This window comes from Peromyscus eremicus, chromosome 23, assembly GCF_949786415.1.
Source record: "Peromyscus eremicus chromosome 23, PerEre_H2_v1, whole genome shotgun sequence".
In the NCBI taxonomy this organism is placed as follows: Eukaryota; Metazoa; Chordata; class Mammalia; order Rodentia; family Cricetidae; genus Peromyscus; species Peromyscus eremicus.
In genome coordinates this window covers 30,956,428-30,982,886 of record NC_081438.1, presented here as the reverse complement: position 1 = coordinate 30,982,886, position 26,459 = coordinate 30,956,428, and the positions used below count along the sequence as shown (strand labels likewise).

At 51.1% G+C, this 26,459-nt stretch overlaps 1 protein-coding gene across 1 annotated transcript in view; it reads right to left on the bottom strand.

Moving 5' to 3' along the window:
• The window catches only part of Mad1l1 (mitotic arrest deficient 1 like 1), a 322,122-nt gene that overhangs the window by 278,990 nt on the left and 16,673 nt on the right, over positions 1 to 26,459 (bottom strand). Inside the window, exons 5-9 of the mRNA XM_059249350.1 lie at positions 21,273 to 21,397; positions 20,603 to 20,684; positions 17,922 to 18,052; positions 17,691 to 17,805; positions 14,211 to 14,272 (exon numbers count right to left, since the gene is read on the bottom strand). Coding sequence (XP_059105333.1) covers positions 14,211 to 14,272; positions 17,691 to 17,805; positions 17,922 to 18,052; positions 20,603 to 20,684; positions 21,273 to 21,397 — 515 coding nt within the window. The remainder of the gene's footprint in view (positions 1 to 14,210; positions 14,273 to 17,690; positions 17,806 to 17,921; positions 18,053 to 20,602; positions 20,685 to 21,272; positions 21,398 to 26,459) is intronic.

The following is a 26,459-nucleotide window of genomic DNA, read 5'->3' as shown; positions in this document are numbered from 1 at the left end:
GCACTCCAATTTGGAGAACCCAGCCCAATTGGAGTGCTTACCTAGCCCCTCACTGGGGGATTCTAGGCAGGTGCTCTACCACTGAGCCACACCCCAGACCCTCACTGGGGGATTCTAGGCAGGTGCTCTACCACTGAGCCACACCCCAGACCCTCACTGGGGGATTCTAGGCAGGTGCTCTACCACTGAGCCACACCCAGACCCTCACTGGGGGATTCTAGGCAGGGGCTCTACCACTGAGCCACACCCCAGCCCTTCACTGGGGGATTCTAGGCAGGTGCTCTACCACTGAGCCACACCCCAGCCCCTCACTGGGGGATTCTAGGCAGGAGCTCTACCACTGAGCCACAACCCAGACCCTCACTGGGGGATTCTAGGCAGGTGCTCTACCACTGAGTCACACCCCAGCCCCTCACTGGGGGATTCTAGGCAGGCGCTCTACCAATGAGCCATACTCTTAGTCCAAAAGTAAAATTTTATTGGACATATCACAGCTGGGTCCAGTCACTCATACTGTCCATAGTGGCTGTTGTTTTTTAACAGCAATGACCTATATATAGCCCACACTGCCTCCAAAATCAAACCATCGCGCTTCATAATTTGCAGATAACTGAGAAGCAACACCTACTGGCATGCCTCCGACAGTTCAGCCAAGCTACAGTAAATAATAAAACTGTCCAAACTAAAGGCAAGACCAGTAACAGCACCTAGTGACTCTCCTCAGAGCCAATGTTCTCACAAGTCAATAAAAAAAAAGCTATAATTTAAAGAAAACGAAAATCAACGTGCTACAACTTGTCTAGCCTAAAAGGCGGCTGATACCTGCATTCTGTAATTGCAATCCCAATAAACAGCAAGATGCTCCTGAGACCGAAGCACAATAAACTATACCAGAGAAGAGTAGGGGAAGGCGGGGGAGCAAGGAGGAAGCCAGAGAACTGTGTGTCTGAATGTCTTCCACCAAGACTCGAAGCAATTGCTATCAGCTCAAGAGCAGACGAGCAGCAGTGCGCTGGGGAATGAACTGAGTGGCGCCGCCCCTCCTCGCGGTGGGAGGACTGTTTGGTTCCACAGAACTGGAGAGGAGTTTGCACGTAATAAAGAATTAATTGCTAATCTTCTACCTCGGCCGCCTCCACAGAGGAGATGGTATTGTGTTGCTGCCTCCAAAGTTAAATGTTTCCTCTCCCAAGTGATGGCTGCCTGCACTCTACCTGGCAGCCTCTACCTGGCAGCCTCCGCACCAGGAGCAATTCCAGACCCAGCTGGGAGGCAGGGCAAAGGTGGTGGGCTGAGCAAGCCTTCCAGAAGGCCTTGCCAAAATGGTAGAAAGCGACAGGTCTGTAAGAGATACTTCCAGCTGGGGCTTCCAGCTACATGTGCGTTGTGCTATGCTCCAAAATGGTGGCCCCTGGCAGAAGGGAAATGTGACAGCATGGGACTGAATAGCACACAAAGATGCTGGGCCAGCTGCCTGGCACCAGGTGGCTGCCCAGATGGATGGAGGTTACCAAGGGCAGAGCCCACCCTGCTTCAGGATGAGCCATGCAGCCCAGCAAGATACAGGGTTACTTGGCTGACCTTGGGCCATGGGTCCCTCGGAAAGCCTCTGTCCCACACAGGTAGAGGCCACACAGAGCCATAGACAGGTAGGGAAGAGCAGAGACACTACCAAGGAGCAGGCTAGACTGCAGCCATTACAGCACTGATAGCCTGGACAGTGTATCCTGCAGGCAAATGAGGAACCTCAGAACCCTCCGAGCAGGACTATCTTCACACAAGTGGACTGCGGGTCCTTTGGAAAGACACCTGCTTCCAGAGCAGAACCTGCCTGGCCTCTGTTCCCACCAACAGCATCAAACCAGCAAAGATACAGCAAGTCTGTCTGTCCCCAACCCAGCAGGCTACGCTAGAACACGTGCCAGGTGTGCGGTCCATAAACACAGGTCACCTGCCAGCTACCAGACTCCTACTTCTAAGGACAGGCTACAGAACAGGCACTCCAATGTTCCACACCCCAGTTTGCACAGGCCACAGGAAGCCAGGGCCTGCGAAGATAGATAGACTCATGCTGCGGCAGGTGACAGTTCTCCTCTGGTTCACACCACGGTGCCCCAGTCCAAGAACACCAGCCTGTTGAGTATGCCCAACCCCAACTCCACCCGAACTGAGATCCCTCAAGTCAGGAAAGAGCCACATCAAAACAGTTTTGTTAATGGGACTATATCCCAGTTGGCAGAGTGCCTGCCGAGCATGCCTGAAGCCCTGGATTCCATCCTCAGCACCACATGAACTGGGCACAGTGGTGGACTCCTATAATCTCACCACTGGGGAGGTGGAGGCAGAAAAATCAGAAGGTCAAAGTCATCCCTAGCTACATAGCAAGTTCAAGATTAGCCTGGACTACATGAGATCCTATCTCAAAAACCAAAACCAGGGCCAGACAGACGACTTAAGGGATAAAGAGGCCTGCCACCAAGCCTGTCTACCTGAGTTCAATACCCGGAACCCACACGGTGGAACCCACATGGTGGGAAGAAATAACTCACATCCACAAACTACCCTCTGGCCTCCATACCACACCCTGGTATGTGTTCACATAAATATACACATCTAAAATAAATACATTCAATAAAAAAATTGAAGACAAGAATAAAATAAGCAAAACAAAATGAATTCAGAGACTTCACTGGCTCCAAATGGAAAAACAGGATAATCAGAAAGGCATAGTGCATTTTCCAGGCACACTCCCAGGTGTGTGATCCCAGGATTTTTCTAACACTTGTGTTTAGATGAAGAAGCACCATGTGTGACATTTGTCATGTGCTCCACTGGCACCATCCAACAAGTGCTGCCAACCGTGATCTCTGCAAAAGCCACACTTCAGCCACAGCCAGACTCCCAGGACATCCTGACAGCTGTCACTGTGTCCCACATCAAGCTGTGTGTGTTCTGTAGACGTGGAAGGCTGCCTGCAGCTTAGGACCTGGCACTCAGTGTCCCATGAGTGTGGCATGTGTAACAGCTACATTGACAGCGTTTCATACTTCATTTCAGAATCCTCCATCTCCCACCACCCAGGCAACACCTCATCCAACCAAAGGCAGGGGGGACCCGGTATAGCCTAGGGACAAGGTCCAGGGTCAAGTGGGACAAGTACATGGGCAGCAGGAGCTGGGATGCTACTCTTGAAACCTGCCCACAAGCCCTCCTTCCCCACAGCAGACCAGGCCCTGGGATGGAAGAGCACATACTAGTGCAATGCTGGGTGGCAGGACCCAGGCTCTCAGGCGCCACCCCAGGCAGGCAGCCTGCCCTGGGTTAACTCTGAAGAGTTGGAGCCATGGCCTCAAAGCTGATGCTCACATGGGAGGCTCAGGCTCAAGTCCCTCACTAAGCTGCCGGTAGCAGAGAAGATGGTTGGGCCTGTGTGGGACAAGGTATAAAGGAAGACCTGAGCTCAACATGCTCAGATGCATGGCAGCTCTGCTTTTAGGGGTGCCCAGGGCTCTTCATTCCGATAAGAGCTGAATTATCACAAAGGCAGGGTGGAGAATGGAAGGGCACCCGACTTCAATGAGAATTCCACTCCGATGCTCTGAATGCAAACCTGTCCTCTTTGTTGCAGCCCCACACAAAGACATCGGCTTGAAGGGCTTGGTGCTCTCCACCAGAGTCCCTGAGTGGGAGGAGGGCCCGCCACCCCCAGGCCTAGCTGCCGCTCTAGCTGTTCTCTGGAAAGAACAGAGCTCCCCTCTGCAGATGAGAGGCTAGATGCAGGAAAAGGGGTGCAGGGGCTCTAGGAGACTAATGGCCTAGGTTCTGGGACACTCAACAGCTAGGGAACCCCCAAAACGGAAGCCAGACAGCGACTTCATTCTGAACAGGGCAGTTTCTGACACCAGTGACAGCTGCTGTGACGAAGAACAGGCCACTAACAGGTGCATGAGGCTAGGGGATCCATCCAGGTCGCACACCCCATGGTCTCGAGGGTGATGGGCATGTGGGAAGACCAGGCCCCAAAACTTCCTAATTGCTCTCCAGAATCTGCATGACACAGGCCCACTGAGCCATGGCAGCTTCTGGAAAACCCTCAGTGCAGGGCAGGTTGGCACACACTGCTTCAGAAGAAGCCCCCAGCCCTGACTCTAGCCTGTGCTCGGCTGTCTTCACCCCTCAAAACTCCCTTCCAGTAAGTCCTCTCTCGGAGCCACTCCACACCCTAGGATCCAGGACTCTCTCACTCTGCTTGAAGGACCTGGCACCCTGAGGTTCCTGGCTTCTGAAGAAGAGACAGTAAGTGACAGGACCCCAGTGAAGCACCTGTTGAGACAAAATCAACCAGGGCTCAGTCTGTAAAGTGCACACAGCACAAGCAGAAGGAACCAAGTTCAAGCCCCAGCGCCCATGTAAAAAGTGGGTATATAGCCAGGCAGTGGTAGCACACCTCCCAGCACTCAGGAGGCAGAGGCAGGTGAATCTCTGTGAATCTGAGGCCAGCCTGGTCTACAGAGTGAGTTTCAGGACAGCTGAGGCTACAGAGAAAGGATCTGTCTCAGAAAGCAGTCTGGGGTGTGGTGGGAAGAAGAGGTTCAAGAAGGGGTACGGCAGCCTAGGTGTGTGATCTCAGTGCTGGGGAAGTGGAGAAAGGAGGCTCATGGAGCTCACTGGCCAGTCTCACCAGACTAGCGTGTTCCAGCTTGAGTGACAGACACACCCTGTCTTAAAAAATAAGGCAGAGACATACTTGAGTCATAGGACACAGATAAATCAAGCCGGTACCAACCTGAAAGCTCCATCCCTAACTGGCCAGCTATCATGGTGCTGGAGGGTGCTGTGCGAGCTACTGGGGAGCCAAGTAATCAACAGTCCTATTCAGCTATAAACCCTTCCATCTACAACAACCAACCTGGCAAGATATGCCCCTTGGTGCAACAGTGGTACAAGCGTTACAGGAGCAACCAACCACCTTCCAACTGACTGTGAGCCCATTCCACACAACGAAGCTACGCCTGATACTGTTAACCAGGCCAAGAACCCATGGCTAGGTATGCCATAGACCCTAGAGGAGAGCCTGCTACCATCACTCTGCTAAACAGACCTAGTGTTAAGCTGCCCTCAGTACGTATATTTATACCCATAGGTTAGTACGCTTCTTTGTGACTGACAATAATTCCTACAGAAACCCATACCTGATTGGTGTGCAGAGAGTAAGAGTCTGTGGAGTACTTAGCCCTAAATGGGACATCAAAACCAAACTCATCCTCTCAAGGGTCAGGGATCACTATGAAAAGAGGGTATGGGGAGTTCCAAAAAGCCACAGGTATCTGATAACTGCTGCGAAGCCGTCTTCTCCAGACACGACAGGGCCACTGCACTGGTGAACTCGGTGATTCTGACGGCATGTACAAGACCTACCACAGATGGAGGAGGGCTGGGGGAGGAAGCCGGTTTTCTCTAGGGATGTGAATGCTACCCATGTTCCAGTAGATGGTCCTACACCTATGCACATACTGGCAGCAGTAAGTAAACTCAGTAAGTTTAAAAAAAACAACACATGAAGTTGGGAGGGGCTAGTGGAGAGGAGTTGTAGGGAATAGGCTGTTTGATCAAAACACATAGACACATATGAAATTCTCAAACAATAAAAGAAGAAAGGAAAGAAGGCGGAGAGTGATTGAGGACACACCTGACATCAACCTCTGGCCTCTACATGCATGTATATACATATACACACATCAAAAAACCAATGGGGGAAGGGAACAAAAATCAGCTGTGACACCATCGAGGCTGCCACAGCCACCTCCTGTCACATCACCCTGGGTGTGAATCACATCTTCAATGCCCTCAAGCTTTGGATGCGTTCAATCAGCTTCAGAGGAGGCACTGGAGAGAACCTGAAGAAAGGCCCCGAAGCACCGAGGGGAGAACAAGTGTGGAGCACTGCCGGGCCAGGCTGCTCCCTGCTGAGCACACGGCTGCCTGGTGCGTGTGTGGAGTCTGCCTAGAAAGCACTTGTTCTCCATGCTCTACATCCCACTGCCTCCAGACCTGCTCTGGTGCATGACAGGCACAGGGACGACAGCCAACACAGAACATCTGCCTCCCATCCCTTTCCCACGGGACTATGAGCCCATCCACCTCAAGCATATGGCCATCAGTACCCCAAGAAGACCCTCCTGCAACTTCCCAAGGGGCAAAGAAACAGAGGGGCTGCCTTCCCAACCCCACAGGTCAGGGTGGCTCTGTGGCCCTGAAGCCCCTGCTTCCCACCGGAAAGCACAAATGGGTGGTGCCTTGTCAGAGCTGCTAGGCAGCCCAGAGCCACAAACACACCCCTCGGATACCCCCCCCCAGTGTTTACTGAAGGCCCATGCTCTGAAGACCAGCCCTACCAACCCTTAGGTCCTGAATCGGAAGACTGAAAAGATGGCTAAGACCAAACCTTCACAATCTCCAGGGCGGAAAGCAGCGGGGACTGTCAGGAATGAGCCAACACCTAAGTCCCCTGAGACCACTGGCAGGGGAGCCCACCACAAACACATAAGCCAGCTGGGTCCTCCCTCTCCAGGACACAGGCCCCGCACAAGCTGCTTGTTGGCAATAAACCAAATGAAGCCCAAGAAAGGCCCACACTGCAAGTACCCAGAGGCCAAATGCTTCTCAAATCTCCCTCCTCCACAGCTAGGCCTCAAAGAAAAGCAAAGCCATGATGGACATCACTTCTTCAAGACACCTGACAGCTCGTTTGCCTCCCCTGCATGGGGGGAGCGCTGGGTATCCATCAACAAGACACCCAGGTCATTACAAACCCTGAGCAGAGGAAGAAGCAGGTTAGCACAAGTGTGCGGCCAGGTGGGCCAATTTGCTCCCACCTGGGAAGACTCTACAGTCACTCTCCCCACGGTCCTCCTAATTGGCCTGGCACATCCGAGAAGCTCGTCCCCAGAAGCTCGTGTCATCTGGCTGGCCTCGCAATGATGCTTCAGCAAAGTCCAGGTCAGCACTCGCTGCCCTCCAACTCTGACTCCGGGTCAGCAGTCTGACGTGGAGAGCTGCCTGTCCTCCCGTGGCCCACACCACAGCACTCCTCAACACCAGTCAGCCCGCACACATGCTGACAGGTATAATGACCACCCAGCAGGGTCTGAAGCCAGGCCAGGCTCGGCATAAAAAATGACACGAGTCAGGTGCCAGTAGCCAGGCATTCAGCCACTGGTAAATTATTCCCTCCACAAAACACAGGCCTGCATACAGAGGGTCCGACACCCGCTCTGAGCCTACCTAATAAGGCCTGCGTTCCATCTGAATTGCTAAGTATAGTGTTTAAAAAGCCGACCCAGCGAAGTCGCCTGCTCCCCTCGCTGCTGTGACTCACCCCGGATCTCTGCTTGAACCTTCAAAAGCACACTCACCCAATTAAGCCCTGGGCTCCCACACCCTGACTGAAATGTATAGAAAACGGCTTTTTCAAAAGGCAATTTGGCATCAGCTATCAATTCTAAACACATACTTTCTTTTGAACTAAGGAAAAAAAATGCCTTTAGGAATTTATCCAACCGATGCCGATGCTGTTTATTGGGGGGAAACAAAGTAACTGTCCCTCAGCATGGGGAAATCGGTCTGTCCAGACCATGCAGAACTGGGCAGTGACTCAACTACTCCAGCTGGTCAGGTATACTGCCAAAGATGAACTGACAGGACCCAGGCTGTGGCTCAGTTGGCAGAATGCTTGCCTAGTGCCTTAATTAGGGTTTCTGTTGCTGTGATAAATACCATGACCAAAGTCAAGACGAAGGAGGAAAGGGGTTACTTCCGATTACAGCTTGTAGTCCATCATCCAGGGAAGGCCGGGAAGAAACTCCAAGCAGAACCTGGAGGCAAGAACTGAATGAAGCAGAGGCCATGAGGGTGCTGCTTACTGGACTGCTCCTCACGGCTTACTCGGCCTGCCTTCTTATACTTCTTATACCATTGGACCACCTTCCCGGGTGTACCGCTCCAAGTAAACTGGGCTCCACCACATCAGTCATTAGCAAGAAAAGGCAGCACAGGCTTGCTCACAGGCCAGTCTGGCGGGGGCACTGCCTCAGCTGAGGTTCCCTCTTCCCAGATGACTGCAGCTTGTGTCAAGCTGGCATAAAACTAGCCAGCACAACTAGTGTGCCCAAAGTCTGGGCTCCACCCCAGCACTGTATGCAGTGGACCTTGTGGTGAGTGCCTGTAATCCTAGCACTCGAGAAATGGGAACAGTAAGATCAAGAATTCAAGATCAGCTCCACAGTGAGTTGGAGGCCAGCCTGGGCTACATAAGTCTCAAAAACACAAACCAAACAACAATGGGCAAGCATAATAAATAAAGGCTTTTCTGCATTCTCTGAGCACCTGTAGAAAATCAACCCAAGGGGGTTCTGGGAGCCTTGCCTTGGAACCAGTCTGCTGGAACTTGGTGACAACCTAGGATTGAGAATAGGCATCGGAGTGAGCCAGTCATTTGGGTCTGAGGCCTCAACCTGTGGGATCCAAGCCGAACTCTGACAGACAGTGTCTGAGCTCGGATTGTAGGACGCCCAGCTGGCATCAACTGGAGAACTGCTTGCTGTGCAGAAAAAAAAACACCCACATCTGGTGTCAGGGTGCGGGCCGAGCGGGTGACTGAGAGCAGAGAGGGAAGGGTCTATTTTCTCCTCCCCCGTCTCTTGCCACGTCCCGCCATTATTAGGTCATCCATAATTACTGACAGCTGCGTCTTATGTTTGCAAAGCACAGATCTTGGACATGCTGTTAAATTTATCCCTAAGTGCTGCACCGCTCTGATGCTACTGTACACGCCGTGTCCTTCCCACAGGTCGCCATGGGACTCAGAAATAAACACCATCATCCTGGTCCACTGCCACCAGTCCTAGGACCCTGCTGACCCGACTAATGGTTTCAAATGGCTTTTTATTGATACTTGGAATTCCTACATGACTTGTGGTCTCCAGATAGTTAGTGTTTTTCTATCCAGACGGCATACCCTGATGGTTTGGGGAGAGCGACATATGTGCATGTGAACACACGTGTGGTCAGAGGTTGTCAAAGTGCTCTATCACTTTCCACTGCATTCTCCTGAAATGGGATCTCTCACTGAACCTGGAGCTTGGCTAGCGGACAAGCCCCCGCGATCCTGTCTCTCTCTCTCCCAGCGCGAGGGCTCCAGGCACATGCAGCCATGCGTGGCTTTTTATGTGGGTGGAACAAGTCCAGCATACTTACCCAAGGACCCACCCACTCTGTCCCAGGATGACCTGCTCTCTAATTCCCTAGTCACACAGGTGAGGACAATCAGGAGGAAGGGAAGAACACGGGGCCTCATCCCAGTGAGGGGCAGCGCCCGGTCCAGCATCCACAGTGCTGAGAACACACGTTCTCATCCCTCTCCTGCCGGCACCCGTATCACATCCCGGCAGTTGTTTCCAGGTGCCTTCTATCCGACTGCACGATCTCTCTCCTTTCCACGCCTGCTGAAAGTTCTCAATCAAAAGCAAGTGCTGGGTTGTTAGCCAATCTCCCAGCTTGAAACGCTCTCTGGAAACAGCTGATTTTCCTCAGGATTAGCGCCCTCCACTCCTGCTCCACGTTCCCCACCAGCCTCTCCCTACTATTCCACAGCCACACTGCCCTGCACAGGAGACTGCTGTCTCCAGTCGCTCACTCTCCATACTGTAAGTCCTTCCCACAGTCTACCCTGAGAGAGCAATGTCAAGATGTCACCACTCTCCATACCCCCCCATGCCAACACTGTGCCAAACCCCAAAGTCCTTGAGGATTAAGAGGGTCACAAGCTCGCTATCACCAATACTCCCCACAACACAAAGGGCCCTACCGGTCCCATACCACAGCATCATATATATACACTGCCAGACTCTGTCCTACCCATTACTCTCCATGTCACAAAGCCTGTCTACCCCCAGCCCAAATGACCCTGTGTATAACTGCCCCAGCTTACATGACCCCAAGTACAGCTTAGACCCCGTGTACTGGACACATCACAGGTAGAAAGAACTATGTGTCCTGCCCCATGTGACTCTGCATAAACACACCATAACCATGCCATCTGTCCTAGCTTACTTGACCCATGGCACTAGATGCATCCCAGAGAGACAAGCCCATTCACCCCAGCCCACGTGACCCTGTTCCACTGGACACAAACAGGTACAGACTTGCCTGTTCCAGCTCATATGACTGCATACACTGGACTCAACATAGGGAGGCAGAAGCATGTGCCCTAGCCCACATGACTGCAGGCACTGGACACATCACCGGTAAACAGGCCTGTTTGTCCTGGCCCATGTGGCCCAATGCACAGGACACACAGCAATCTCTCTACAGTTCAGCATCTGACTCCCTCTGTCAACTTGCTTAAACACTCCTCCTAATATCTCCAAGCTCCTCAAACATAAGAAGTATCACACTGCAGAGAGCACACTGTTTTCCCATGAGGAACTCACCCAGGGCAGAAGAATGTTCTCGACTGGATTTAATATTACCTAGCAGACACACATCTAACATGACTGTGAAGGTGTTTCCAGGGAGTTTTAAGCCAACCTGAATGTAGGTGGCACTACTGAATGAGCTGGGGTGAATAAAAAGACAAAGCGAGCTGAGCGCTCCCGTTCACCTCTCTGCTTCCTGACTGTAGCCACAGTGTGAGCAGCTCCTCACACTCCTGCCGCCACGCCTTCCCCACCTTGAGACTTCACGCTCAAACCAGGAGCCAGAATCAGCCCATCTGTAAGCTGTTCTATCGGGCACTTTGTTGTAGCAACTAGGAAGTAATGACTACATTAGGGCTGGGCACCCCAGGACCACCAGAGCTACCTCCTCACAGGATCTGCACCAGACACCAGCAGCACTCAGACCTGAGGGGACAGAGGAACCTGAGAGATGATGGTCAGACGGGCAGACAGGGCACAGGCCAAAGCAACAACTTGCCTGCCCACAGCAGGCAGCCCCTGGACCCAGACCCCTTGGTTAACAAGATGCTGACATTACTGAGGAAGTCCCTGTGGAAGACCACTAGGTCCCAGGACGGGCTGCCAGGGGTGTCCACAGGCCTCCATGAGAAAAGCTGATCTTCAAGGGGGCAGTGCCACCTAGTGGTAGCTGCACCTCAGAACCCACAGAACCACAGGTCAGTCATGCTCCAGGCATGCAGGCAGGAGTGCCTGCTTCTGAAAGCCTGGTCAGGTCTCCAGATAGAGTGGGTGCTTGAACTGGTTACATGTATGTGTATATGCGTGTGCTTATGCTTATGTGTCTATGCATGCATATGTGCTTGTGCATACGTGCATACATGTATGAATATGTGAACAAGCAAATGTATGAGTTCTCCTGAGGAATCGCAGCCCTGGCACTGAACCCCAACTATCCCCCCACCCCACCCCCATCCCCACCCCTGCCCTTACATTACTTCTGCTCCCGTCCTACATCTTGTCTAATCTCATCAATCCCAGGCTTCAACCAGTCACTCTCCCAGCTGTGCACAAAAAAATTGCAACGGCCCCCGAAGCCTGCCCACACACACACACAAAGGGGTGGCGGGGCTTGGGACTGAAGGGACGGCTCAGCTGTTAAGAGTGCTCACTACTTTTGTGACTCAAGTTCAGGTTCTGGCACCCTAAATGACAGCCCACAACCACCTGTAACTCCAGTTCCAGGGGATCCAACACCCTCTTCTGGCCTCCACAGGCACCTGCACACTGTGATGCACACGAACTCACACATTCATGTGCATACACACAATAAATAAATAAATAAATAAATAAATAAATAAATAAATAAATAAACAAATAAATAAACAAACAAACAAACAGAGGGTTAAAAAAAAGGTAAATGGCCGGGCGGTGGTGGCGCACGCCTTTAATCCCAGCACTCGGGAGGCAGAGCCAGGCGGATCTCTGTGAGTTCGGGGCCAGCCTGGTCTCCAAAGCGAGTTCCAGGAAAGGCGCAAAGCTACACAGAGAAACCCTGTCTCAAAAAAACCAAAAAAAAAAAAAAAAAAAAAAAAAAAAAAAAAAAAAAAAAAAAAAAAAAAAAAAAAAGGTAAATGCCAAAATCCCCATCATACCAGAGAATCCAGAACCTCAACTTTCTGCAAACTCTAAGGCTGTTTCACTTCTTAGTTCCTATTGCTTCTGTTGTGTATGTGAGACGTATCATCAGTATTCAAATGCTGTGACCCATGTACGGCGGTCAGAGGACAACTGTGGGATCGGTTCTCTCCTTCCACCTCTGCCTAGTTCCAGAGACCTTCCTTAGGTTGTCCAGCTTGCATGATAAGTGCTTCATGCACTGAGCCATCTCAGCCCCCACACCTTTTTTGAGGATGAGTTACTGGGAAATAAACCCAGGGCTTCACACACTCTAAGTGCACACTCAAGCATATACCCTCAACGCTCAAACCCAGATTATTGTGATAACGAGGCATGTTTAGTGCAGCTGGTCTGCATCCCACACCATCGTGGGATGAGTGTAGCCACAGGGGCAGAATACAAGTTACCCAGGGTCCCTGTACCCAAACCTCTGCCCTAGGACGCATAAGGAAGGTAGACAGGCTTCCAAGGTGCCAGGCAGCCTCAGCAGCCCAGGGAAGTGTACACATAACAGCTATAAGGAAGCTGTGGACAAAGACCCCAGCGCCCTCCGCCTTCCAGAAAGGCCATTCACCAGGTGAGATGCTTCCTAAGGACATGAGCCTACTGGGCCTCACAGGTACAGCTGGGAAAAGCCATGCACTCCTCCTCACTTAAGAGAAGAGAGGTCCAAGGCAGTGCAGCTCCAGAGAAGGATGTCCCCACCTTCCTCCATGAAAACATGGACCACCACTCCTCCCTCTTGCCCAGCACAGGCAGCTAGACAGCACCCAAGGACGAGCTTGCCTTCACACCAACCGAGCTCTTGACAGGGCAGACAGTTGAGAAAATAGACCCAAAGGGCTCACAGAGCAGCTAGACACTGCAGCCCGGCCAATGTGGCCTGTGCTACTCCAGAAAGGGCAATGGCTCCACTGGCCTGATTGGCAGTCACCGGGCACGCAGGCACACCAGCACGCCAGTGTTCCAACAGGGCTGGTCCAACTGAGCATGAGGGGCCTCTGATCTCCGTCACAGGAAAGAAGTCACGGAGGTGTCTTGTCTGGGCAGAGCGGCCCTGGGAGTAGGAGGGACCCTTGCCAGGAGCTAACAAACCCAAAGGGCAGGAGGAAGCATGCAGCCCTGAGCCTGCTGGGCTAGCCTCTGAAAGAAGATGCTGCAGATGGCTGGAGAGGAAACGAAGAGACGCTGTCAAGTGACAGAAGTGACGGAAGGCACCGCTGCCACTGGAAGGTGATGACTCCAGAGCCAGCAGGGGACAGTGTGATTATAAGACAGCTGAGCTCAGGCAGTCTCCATCTGGCCTCGTTTCTCAGAGCAGCGGGAAAGACAGCCAGCAAGCCGGAAGTATTAAAACTAAGGGCTGCTTGAATCCCACAAGCCTGTGCCCAAGCTCCAACAGCTCATCTCAACCATCAGTACCCCAACTTTCCTGAAACCTGGAAAGACATGGCCACCATGAGGGATGACATCCAGGCCAAGGCTCACCGCTGGTAAGGGCAGCTGAAGGGCACCTCACACTGAAGCACAAATGGGGCAGATCAGCAACGAATGGCACCCCAGAACAGAGCAGTGTACAGGTGGGACAGCAACAGGGACCACTCTGCCCTCGCTATGTGTTGAACACACAGTGCCCAGCAGCTCTGCCCTCTGGCCCACTCCACATCTCTCCACCCATGCCTGACAGCCCAGTCACATGGGATGCTCCATTGGCTCCACTGGGACATGAATTTTCCAGGATGATGGGGTTTTAACTCAGTTCACCCCAACAGGTTATCATCACATAAAAGACATTATTTCCCCCCAAAGCAGCTGCTTCCCTATACACACAGGGTCCTGGGAACATGCAGGCCAGTGCAATGCTGCCCGCTCTGTGGATATGCAGATTCTCAACAGTCTTACAATGAGGCTCTACCTCCCTCTGAGCAAACCACCCAGTAAGCCTATAACAAGAGCTCCTCACCACAGCACACGAAGAAGCCGGCCTGCCCTGTCCTCTGAGGACTCTGAGCCAGGAGGCAGAGAACAGCATAGGAAGGTGGCAACCCGGGGTGGAGACAGCAGCAACTCACTCACCTGAGATTCAAGCCCATGGTCTGGTCCAGTTTCTCCCAGCTCTGCAGCTTTGCAAGCAGTTTCTAGAAAGACAATTAGAATCATCAACGTCTCCTGCCCAGCAACTGTCATGTGAAAGCTAACAATGACAAAGGTACTGGAGTCCCCCGTCCCATCTGAGACCAGAGGTGGCTATGAGACATTAGCCCAAGAGGGTACATGGTTAGCCTACGCCTCGCCCCTTTCTGCCCTACGGCACAAGTCTAGGCACATTCCCAGCACTGTAAGGGTGCCACAGTCCTGCAGTAGCCTGGGCCTGGGACAAACCCAGGCCTTACTCGCAAGAGCAGATCTCTCTTGACCTTCCAGGAGCCTCTCGGAGAATGCTAAGCCCTAGGCAGATGAACTCCACGCTAGAGGCAAGTTTTCCCCAGTTCTATGGTAGGCCAGGACCAAGAATGGCTCAGATGAGTCTAGCCAGCCACAATGGGGAGACAGAGCCAACCAAACCTGTGTGCCTGTTCTATACCAGCTTGAACCCCACAAAACAAAATCACTCAAGATGGCAAGATGGCCAGCAAGATGGCAAAAGAACTCACCAACGTGCCTGGTGAATTGAGTTTGATCCCCAAAATGCACATGCTAGGAGAGAAAACCTACTCTCACAAGTTGTCCTGGGACATCTATACAATGTGCACATACATTCACTTGCTCTTTCTCACACACATACTTATACATACACACAAGCATACATATACACATATGCTTTGGCACACTCACTCTTTTTCACATACACACGTGCGCACACACGTACACCCATACACTGTGGCATGTGCATTCGCTTTCTCACACACATACATACATACACACACACATGCACACAAACATACACACACACTATGGCATGTGCATTCACTCTCACATACATACATACACACATGCATACAAACACACATACACACTATGGCATGTGCATTCACTCACTCTCACATACATACACACACATATACACAAATATAAAAACATAAATTAAAAACTTAAAAGAGCGGGGCAGGTGCTCAGCTACTAACTTTCCTATGGCCATTTCCTCCATGAGACACTGTTCCATGCCAGGCCCTGACTGTTTTCCGTAAAAGAGACAGGGCATGGACTGACCCAGGGTCAACAGCCAGCACACGTCCATGTACAACTTTGAGCTAAGCAGTGTGATTCTACATCCTAAACCTCAAAAAATGTCAAAGACTGAACTTTAGATCTAGGTGTGACATAAATTACATTGGTAAATGTCATGTGTTGTCTGCACCTGTTGAAAGTGGACTCAGGGACCAAGCTGGCCTTCCTTGCTTCTTTGTCTCAGACTTCAACCAGTTTATTTCAAGTCCTGGGACAGGTATTGTAGAATATTAGTTTAAGATGTGTTACATTTGTTTGCTGTGGAACATTTGTTTAATGATGCAAAGACGTGTTGCATTCCTTTATGTTGCATTTGTTTAACTCTGTGAAGCTGTGTTACTGTGCCTGTCTAAAACACCTGATGGTCTAATAAAGAGCTGAACAGCCAATAGTGAGGCAGGAGAAAGGATAGGTGGGGCTGGCAGGCAGAGAGAATAAATAGGAAGAGAAGAGCGAAAAGGGGGGTGGGGTTGGGGCAGCCACCCAGCCAGACATGGAATAAGAAGGAAAGAAAAGATATACAGAAATAAAGAAAGGTAAACATCCAGAGGAAAAACTTATCCCATAAGTTAAGAAAAGCTGGCTAGAAATAATCCAAGCTAAAGCCGGGCGTTCATAAGTAAGAATAAGTCTCCATGTGATTATTTGGGAGCTGGGTGGCGGGCCTCCGAAGAACAGAGAGTAAAGAAATCCAACTACAGACTGAACCCCCTTGTGCTGCGACAAGGAGGAAGAGAACTACAAGCTGCCATGGCACTAAAAACACTTGGCACTGGGCCGTGGTGGCACACCACTTAATCCAGCACTCACGGATCTCTGAGTTCAAGGCCAGCGTGGTCTACAGATCCAAGACAGCCAGGGCTACACAGAGAAACTCTGTCTCAGAAATAAAAAAAAAAAAAAAAACCACTTGGCCCTCGGGAATAGCTAAAAGGGGAGCCATCCAACAAAGGTAACTATTGCTTATTCACGGTATAAAAGCGCCTGTGGTGAGAATGTGAAGCCGGATGCATCGCCCATGGAGAGGACAGTCTGTCCCAAACTCTCCACTGGGAACCCCAGCAGGACTTCCAAGTCATCTCTGTGGGATTTCTCTCTCTCTCTCTCTCTCTCTCTCTCTCTCTCTCTCTCTCTCTCTCTCTCTCTCTCTCTTTCTCTCTCTCTCTCTCTGCTACTTGCTGCTGTTTTCTTTACCTTTTGCCTGCTGTAGACTTAATGAACTCACTCACTCAAAACCAAAAGAAGGGCTCTCTAGACAGAATGCCAGGGGAAGGACAAAAAAAGTTCCAGGTGTCTTGCCTCCAAGAGAGGCCTGTCTGGGACTGTGCAGTAAGGAGCTGGTCACAGAGAACTGTGCAGTAAGTACCAGGCCCTCAGCTGCCTTGGACCTCAAAAGAAGACAGAGATGGAACTGGGGAGACAGATGCTCAGTCCAGCAAGCAGCTTACCACACAAGCATGAAATCTGAGTTTAATCCCAACACTCATTTAACAAAAGCTGGGCATAGGAGCAGCCACCTAAAACCAAGGCTAAAGGAGAAGAGACAGGCGGAGACCTGGAGCCCACTGGTCATCCAGGCTAGCTCTTTTAGTAAGCTCCAGGTTCAGTGAGAGACTGTCTCAAAACAAGGAAGAGGAGTCAGAGAAGACTCTGAGGCTCTAAAACAATGGAGAGAAATTGTACTGCTCTTGGCTGCCCATCAGAATGACACGGTAAGACACTGTTGCTATGGACAACACACACTATGGAGAACAGAGAAATAAACTACAACTGCTAGATGCCTCCTCCCTACTAGCTGGCGTCCTTGGGGTGCTGCAAGGAACTATGCAGGCCGCTAGGGAAGAACTGTGATCAACAGCCTTATCCAGCGTTAGAACCTGTGTGTACAAGAACAAGCAGCCAAGCTAAGTGAGCCTCAGGGTGCAACAATGGCAGGTATGTCACCAGGGTAACCAACTGCTTTCTGATTAGATTTGGTGCTCATTCCAGAAGAGGGAAGTCCCATCTGGCACTGTAAACCCAGTCAAAAGCCCATGGCTAGGGATGTCACGGACCCTAATACAGAAGCAACACCTACTGTACATAACGGATCTGTCGAGTTGCCTTCTAAATAGCTACATTAATGCCCATAGAATATACTGTGTCAGCTTGAGTCAGAGAAGCTTCTATCTGCAATAGTCAGCAGTGACTGCGGAGTCTCATAACTGATTACACTACACCACTACAGCAGCCCCATGGCGGACCAGTTACTGTGTGTGACGGAGATGCCCAGGGTGCTCCAGACAGGGCAGAGGACAGCCCTGGAGACACGCTTCACCCACTGCTCACCTCCTTCTCCAACTCCAGGTCAACCAGAGCTTCCTGCATCTTCTCCTGACGGCCCAGCTTCCTCTGCAGACCTTCCAGCTCCTCTGTGAGCAGTCCGTTGGTCTCCCTCATCTCCCTACGGCGCCAGAACAGTCATGCCAACAGCCACACATGTTGGGGATGGGCCCAAGAGACACCAAGCCCAGGCAGCCAACTCCCAGCTAGGGGCAGCAGGTTGCGCACGGGCCTCACCTCAGATGAGTGTTCTCCTCACGCAGCCTCTTCAGCTCGCGCTCCATCCTAGGCAGCCTCAGCAGCTCAGACTTCATGCTCTTCACCACAGCTGCATCCTGCTCTTGCAGGCACAGCTTCTGCTCCAGGTCCTGTAAGAGGCAGAGAGACGGCTCAGTAAAACAGAAGGCTAGCCTACAGGACTCACAGGCCTCCAGCCAAAGAATGATCTGGAGCAGGCAGAAGGGCTGACACACTGAGATCGTGATGGTCAGTCTAAGAGAAGAAATGGAGGTGCCAGGAGCTAGGGGGCTAGCTCAGTCAGTAAGCACTTGCCATGTAAGAAGCGTGAGGCCCTAAATCCCCTCAGCCCACAGAAAAAAAGGCAGGTATAGTAGTAACACACCCCTTTAATCCCAGCACTCGGGAGGCAGAGGCAGAAGATCTCTGTGAGGTCAAGGCCAGCCTGGTCTACAAAGCAATTTCCAGGACAGCCAGGACCATATGGGAAGATTTTACTCAAATAAATAAATAAATAAATAAATAAATAAATAAATAAATAAATAAATAAATAAATAAGTAATTTAAAGGTTACTGGGCAGTGGTGGTGCACACCTTTAATCCCAGCATTCGGGAGGCAGAGGCAGGCCGATCTCGAGGCCAGCCTGGGCTACAGAGTGAGTTCCAGAAAAGGCACAAAGCTACACAGAGAAACCCTGTCTCAAAAATAATAATAATAATAATAATAATAATAATAATAATAATAATAATAATTTAAAAATTAAAAAAAAAAAACAAGCTGGGAACAGTGGTACACATTTTCAATCCTAGGTGGAGGGAGGCCAATGGAGAGTCTCAGTCAGCGAGACCCTGTTCAAAAAAGCGGGGGAAGGGACATCATCCTGAGGAACAGCACTGACCTCCAGCACTCACGTCAAACTCAGGACTGTCTGTCACTCCAGGCCCAGCGGACACAACAGCTCTGGCCTCCCTGACACCTGTATACATGTACCCCTGCATTCACATACGCATACTCACACAGACAGAAATACATATACACCTCATTTTTAATCAAATAAAAAAAATTATTTTAAACAAAGCCATGGGAGCCACAAAGGTCCTCTAACTTGCCCCAGGCCCTCTAGGAAGCCTTCCAGGACTATGCCTGCTACTCTGCTCAGCTGCACCCTCACCATCACCTGTAGAGGAGCCCTGGACAGCACCTAAGAGCAGTACCCACAGGACTGTCCCTCCTGCCCATGCCCAGCCACATCCCATCCAGCCCTCTGGTCCCCAACAGCTCTAAGAGCCCACGGCACTTGTGGCCTAAATGCTGTGCACAGAACACCTCTGGCCACCTGCGGTCGGCTTCTGCTGTGCCAGTGGTGAACCTGCAACAGTTGAATCTGTCCCCACTGTGTGACAGACTTTCCTACACTGTTCCTGTCACCCTGGCCCTCAACAAGGTAGCACTGGCATCTAGTGTGACAAGTCCCTGAACAGGCTGTATATAAACACAGAAGCAAATCAATGATCAACAGACCCTCATGGAGCCCAGCTCCACCCGGGTAGAGTCAAGTAGTGGGAACAGAGTGACAGAGAGGGCCAACTGGTCAACCTCTATGCACAAGGCACAAGGAAATAATGAGGGGTGGGACAAGAACTAGGAAGAAGGTGACTAAAAAGGCAAGGGGCAGGGTCTAGAGAGAAGGCTCAGCAATTAAAAGCACTCACTCGCTGCTCTGCAAGAGGACCCAAATTCAGTTCCCAGTACCCAGTCAGGCAGCTCACAACTGCCCTTCACTCCAACTCCAGACCTCTTCTGGCCTCTGCAGATACCCATACCCACACATACATATAAATACAATAAATAGTTAAGAAAATAAACAAGACAACAGAGGCATGAGGAGCTGCCCACCCCCCCCCACACACACACACACACACAGCAGGGGCAGCAGGGAGACACCCGACACATCCCCCCTTCCTCAGATTGGACAATACCCTAAAGGCACAGGCAGCCATGGAAGGGAGCTCCAGCAACACCCACTAGAACAGTGCTTCTCAACCTTCCTAGTGCTGTGACCCTTTAACACAGCTCCTCATGTTGTGCCGACCCCCAACCATGAAATTATTTTCGTTGCTACTGCATAACTGTAATTTTGCTGCTATGAAACATAACGTTAATATGTATTTTTTCTGATGGTCTTAGGTGACCCCTATGAAAGGGTCATCGTTCATAACCTACAGGTTGAGAAGTACTGTACTAGAGTAAAGGAGCCTGACCTTAATTAAATCAGACAACCCTAGCTTGGTGACCTATCTCAGCCATGCTCTGGCCGTGCAAATACAGACAAGATTTAAATGTACTTCATGTAGTACAAGCTAGTCTCGGCCTCTCGTGGGCTGGGATCACAGGTGTGTCCTGTGCCCACCTCTCTAAGCCTAGACTGTACAGTCCTCTGTATTACCTTTGCCCATGGGTTTCTAGTGGGCCTTCATCACTAAGGTACCAGCTTCCACGGAACACTCACTGTGGCCTCCCTAGCCAGCTAGCACAGGGCCTGGCAACCACAAGATAATCAGCCTGCATCCTCACATACCACTGAGCACGCCTCCATTTAGGAAGGCCTGTGAGTGACAGGAGGGCTGACCCTGTCCCTGCTTAGTTCAGGAAGCTGCACAGGCTGACAGGAAATGCCTACCTTAATCTTCTGCTCATGGTCAGCTCTCTCTTCCTGACTGGCCTGCAGTTCCTGAATCTTCTGATTTGCCTCCTGCCATTTCCTGTGAGAAAAGAGGATAGTACATGCAAGGCCAGTCCATAACGCTCCTCAGCCCGAGCCCCCAGGATGGATGCGTGCACACACACACACACACACACACACACACACACACACACGCACACATACACCTTATGCAGAGAGACCCAGGCTACCCAAGGCACTACCTGGTTCTCTGTCCAGCACTTACAGTGTCTGCCAGCCATGGCGCTACTGCAGGCACCCACCAAGGCCTACCCACACTAGGGGTAGAACATTTCTCAGGCAATGCCTGCCTAGGGTAAGGACCAGACCTTCAGGGCGGAATCCAAAGCCTCCTGACTACCACCCACTAGCCACCACATATCCGTGTAAACTATGACCTTGAAGAGCTTGCCCAGGCACAGCAACCCATGCCCTTGAAACCTAGCTCAGCTTGCCCTCCCCTGGAAGCCAGCTCCAAGAAGGCACTTCACCCCAGGAAGGAAAGAACTAAGTCATTACCCCCTTATTCTGACGCTCACTTCCCAAGTCCAGAGAACTCACTGTGTGTCCCTTGTGTGTCTATGACAGGGCTGTCTTGGGGACTGACACAGGCTGGGCACGCTCTCACCTCTGCTGCAGGTCCAGCTGCTCCTTCAGTTCCTGCTTCTCAGACTCCAGAAGCTCCACTCGCATCTTCTGGTCCATCGCACTCAACTGCAGCTCAGAGACACGCCCCTTCAAGGAACTAATTGTCTGCAAGTGGAGAAAACTGGCTCTCCCTGGGGTCCTGTCTGCATGCGTGGCTTTCACACACAGACACCAAGGAGAAAGGAAGGGAAGGGCACCTCCCATATGCTACCCAGGGCACAACAGAGCCCACTCTCCAGGGAGCATGTGGTGAGTAGACAGCACACTCTTTCACAAGCATCCGGCTCAAGGCCCACCTTGTGCTCTTCATCACTGACACAGATGTGGGTCACAGCCAGGTCCTCTAGGAAAGCTGGTCCTAGCCACATCTGACCTCTGAAGTCCATTAGCTTCCATACAGGGCATCACACCCAGCTCCCTGCTCCCTGGACAGAGTGTGTACCTCAGCTTTCTCCACACCTCAGACCTCCACCAACCCTAAGCCTCCCCAACGCCTGCATGCCAACACCCCAACAGAATGTAACCCAGGATGGGAGGACAAGGTCCCGGTCAAGAGGCAGGCTGACATGAGGCTTTGTTTCAGAGTACAAGAGCGCAGGCCTGCTACGCCAGCCTCTCGGGAGCCTGAGGAAAGTGAGTTACAAGTTTAAGCCCCTGGAGGGTTACAGAGTAGGTCCAAAGCCAACCCGGGCAGCGTAAAGAGAACCCATGTCAAAATCAAAAGTAAACAGAGGGTAAAGCACAGTGGCACACATTTTCATTCTAGCACTTAGGAGGTGGAGGCAGCCGAACTCTGAGTCCAAGGCCAACCAGGACTATATGGTAAGACTTGTCTAAAAAAAAAAAAAAAAAAAAAAATTAAAGCTGGGCTGGAAAGATGGCTCAGAGGTTAAGAGCACTGGCTGTTCTTCCAGAGGTCCTGAGTTCAATTCCCGCAACCACATGGTGGCTCACAACCATCTATAATGAGATCTGGTGACCTCTCCTAGTGTGTAGGTAGAACACTATATATATAATAAATAAATAAATCCTTAAAAAAAGATTTATAAAAAAATTAAAGTTGAGAATAGAGATAGCTCAGTGGTTAGGAACATATACTACTCCTCTAGAGGACAGTTCCCAGCACCCATATCAGCTGACACAACTGCCTATAACAGCAGCTCCAGGGAATCCAATGCCTCTGGCCTCCAGCCTCCATGGGCACCTACATTCACATGCACATACCCACATATGTACACACGCACACATACAAATGTAGGTAAAAATAACTTTTTTAATCTCAAAAAAAAAAAAAGAGAGAAAGAAGGCAAAGATGTAGTACAATGGTAGAATAACTATTGGAAGGGTATAGGGGGTGTGGCTCAGAAGTAGAACCCCTGCCTAGAATCCTCCAGTAAAAAGCTGGGGTGTGACTCAGTGGTAGAGCACCTGCCTAGAATCCCCCAGTGAGGGGCTGGGGTGTGGCTCAGTGGTAGAGCACCTGCCTAGAATCCCCCAGTGAGGGGCTGGGTGTAGCTTAGTGGTAGAGCACCTGCCTAGAATCCCCCTGTGAGGGGCTGGGGTGTGGCTCAGTGGTAGAGCACCTGCCTAGAATCCCCCAGTGAGGGGCTGGGGTGTGGCTCAGTGGTAGAACACCTGCATAGAATCCCCCAGTGAGGGGCTGGGGTGTGACTCAGTGGTAGAGCACCTGCCTAGAATCCCCCAGTGAGGGGCTGGGGTGTGGCTCAGAGGGAGCACTTGCCTAGAATCTCTACCATAAAAGCCCTCAGGATAGGGAAAAGTGAAGCAAGCAACCTGGGCCAGAAGCTAATGGAGAACGATAGTGTTTGAAAAAGCACAGTCTCAAGCAAAGCCAGTAGGCCCTGAGCAGCAGACTCAAGGAGGGACAGCAGAAGTACATCTGACAACACTGAATGTCCACCCAAAGGGACTTGCATGAACCTCCACCCTTGCTCCACCCATACCTCCCCAGCGGATTTCCCCAGCTGCTTTCCTAGAAAGAGCAAGCTGGCCTGGTCACTCAGAGAAGCCAGCCCACTTACAACTGCTACATGAATTAACATTTGCAGACAATGGCCTGAAGCCAATTGCAAAGAAATCTCACCGAAATGGATGGAACCAGAAAAGATGAATCATAAGTGATGCTGGGTGGCCCTACACTGGGGTCTAACAGCCCTCTCTCTAAGTAGCACCCTCTAGAAAGAGGCCCCAAGATTTGTTTCCCTGGGCCTGGCAAGCCACTAAGATGTAGCAGTGTTACACCCATGTCCTGTGGGAAGCTGGCTTGGGAACATCATCACAGCCTGCACCTTATCACAACATGCAGACTACGATTGTATTAAGAACATGTCCAAAAACAGAGTGTGATGGCACATGCCTGTAATACCGGTGTGGGGAGAGGTAGAGGCAGGAGGATCAGAAATCAAGGCCATTGTTACATAACACTACTCTCCCAAGCAAACAGCTGCTACCTTCTTGCCTTCATTGTGCCTGCTTGCACAAGATCATCTCAGCTGGGCTTGGGGATGGTAGACGGCGTCACAGAAGGGATGTGGTAGGTCACCAGAGCTATCTCGAGTATCCAGCTACTCCAGCCTCTCTACCCACCCACTTGTTCTCAATTCTGCACTAATTTGCATGTGGCCTTGGGGTCTTGGGGAGGGGCTAGAATACATGGGCTGGGAAGGACTATAGGAATGAAGGCTATATGTATCTACACAGCTATGGGGAAGCCATCATCCATACTGGTTGCAGACTTTACAGTGTGGCTGCTTTGGGGTCACCCTGTCACACATGCTCTATTAGGAAACATAAATTCGCTGATTCCCTAAGAGTAACTCTGGTTTGCCATTTGTACCTTAGAGGAGGAGGAGTAGAGCCTAGCACCCTCGCAGGGAGAAAATTCTCTCAACAATATTTTTGGCTACATAGCTAGTTTGAGTCCGGCTGGAAATACATAAATCCTTGTCTCAAAAAGAAAAGAAAAAAACAAAAAACAAAAACACCAAAAACCAGGGCTGGTGGGACAGCGCAGCAGAAAGGACTCATAAAGGAGAGAAGCCAACTCCAAAGTTGACCTCTGACCTCCACAGATACACATACATACATCACACATGCTAGTAAGAATAAATTTCAAAGAATTAAAATAAAAAAGAACATGTTCAAACCAGACAACAATACCCACACCTTTAATCCTATCACTTGAGAGCCTGAGGCTGGAGGCAGGCAAGTTTGAGGCTGAGTTAAACAGGAAGTCTGAGGAGATAGCCTGGGCTACACAGGGAGACCCTGTTTCAAAAACAAACAAAATTCGGGGACTGGAGATAGAGCTCATGGCTTAAACGCACTGTCCACTTTTCCAGAAAACTGGGTTCATTTCCTGGCACCCACAGTAGCCCTGCAACCGTCTATAACTCCAGTTCCAGGGGGCCTGATGGCCTCTTCTGGCTTCTGTGGCACCAGACATGTATGCAGTATACTGTGATACAAGCAAGCAAAACACTCATACACATAATAAAATCTTTTTTTTTTAAATCAGGAAACTAGGGAAATGATTTAGTCAGTTTGCTGCCCAGACACGAGGCTTAGCTCAGTCCCCCAGCACTCGTGTAGTCAGTTAGGTGTACTGGCTAATTTGACGTCAGCTTGACAAAAGGTACAGTCATTTCGGATGAGGGACCGTCAATTCAGAAAACACTCCCTCCCACCAGACTGAGCTGTGAGCAAACCTATGGAGCATTTTCTTGACTGGTGATTAATGTGGGACGGCCCGGCTCACTTGGGGTGGTGCCACCCTGGGTGCTATAAGGCAGTTTGAGTAAGCCATGAGGAGCAAGCCAGTAAGCAGAGTTCCTCCATGGCCTCTGCTTCCGTTCTTGCCTCCAGCTCCTGCCTTGGTACCTGCCCTGACTTCTTTTCATGACGGACTGACTGAAAGCTGAAGAACACTCTTGCCTCCCCAAGTTGCTTTTGGTCACAGTGTGTTGTCACGGCAACAGAAACCCTGATTAGCACACTAGGTGTGGCACCACACACCTGCAGTCCCACTGCTAAGGAGGCAGACAGAGACCCCTGGAATTTGTTGGCTAGCCAATCAGGCCAGAAGACAACCCCAGGTCATCTAAGAGACCCCATGTCACAAAATAAGGTTGACAGTGACTGAAAGAGACCTGCACATGTACACAATGTGTGTGCACCTGCATACATCGTCGACCAGTGAGTGTCACCTTTTCGAGGTCTCTCTGCTTCGGTAACATACACAGGTATTGGGTGCGACGACAGGGACAGCCTGCCCTGATGAAGGACAAGCATCATGGGGAGGGGGTGAACCAGCGAGTGAACAGATGAATGGCAGAACAGCAGGGTGGGGGTGGGGAGGCGTAAACCAGGGCACGAGACTGAAACTGCAGGGGAGGGTTTGTGACTTCGGACCTGGAAAGGCTTCCCTGAGAAGGGGCCACTGAGCCCCTGTACTCTTCACTGAGGGGTATGCAAGGGCCTCCTCTACCGTGGAAGGGCCAAGGAGCCGGGCCAGGTCTCTGTGAAGCAAGAGCCCACTCGTCTGGAAACAGATCACGGCTCCTCTCCTGCCAAGACTTGCTTCAGAAGACAGATGCGCCAACAACCTTAACATGCTCCCTGGCGCTGCAGAGGCAAAAATAACCCGCAGCCCGCTCCGAGGACCTATCAAGTGGAGAAGGTGCGGGACAGAATACCAATGATGCCATGCACTGGCCCCTGGAGCTCTCAGCTGTTCCCTTCCGGCACCTGTGATCTTGAACACAGGGGCGGGAGGCCTGGGGGGGTCCGACTCCCTCCACACCCACACTCAGGCAACCTCCAAAACACACCAGCAGCAGCTTCCCTGGACTGCGGTGCACCTGCACCCTGGTTCAAAGGCAATCTCTGATGCTAACAGAGCTCGCTGGTAATCAAAGACATGCAAATTCACAGGCACCTACTTACAACTTCTAGGGAAAAAAGGAACTTCCAGAACATTCCCTCTCCATGACAGACAAGATGACAGTGACACCAATACTTCACAGTGGCTGTTAACACAGCCCAGCGAGTGGTGGCAGCAGCCAGGGAGCTCCTCAGGGGCCTGTTCCCTGAACCTGGTTTGCCCAAGCAAAGCCATGTTGGGGAACCCCATGGGGTCACACAGGAA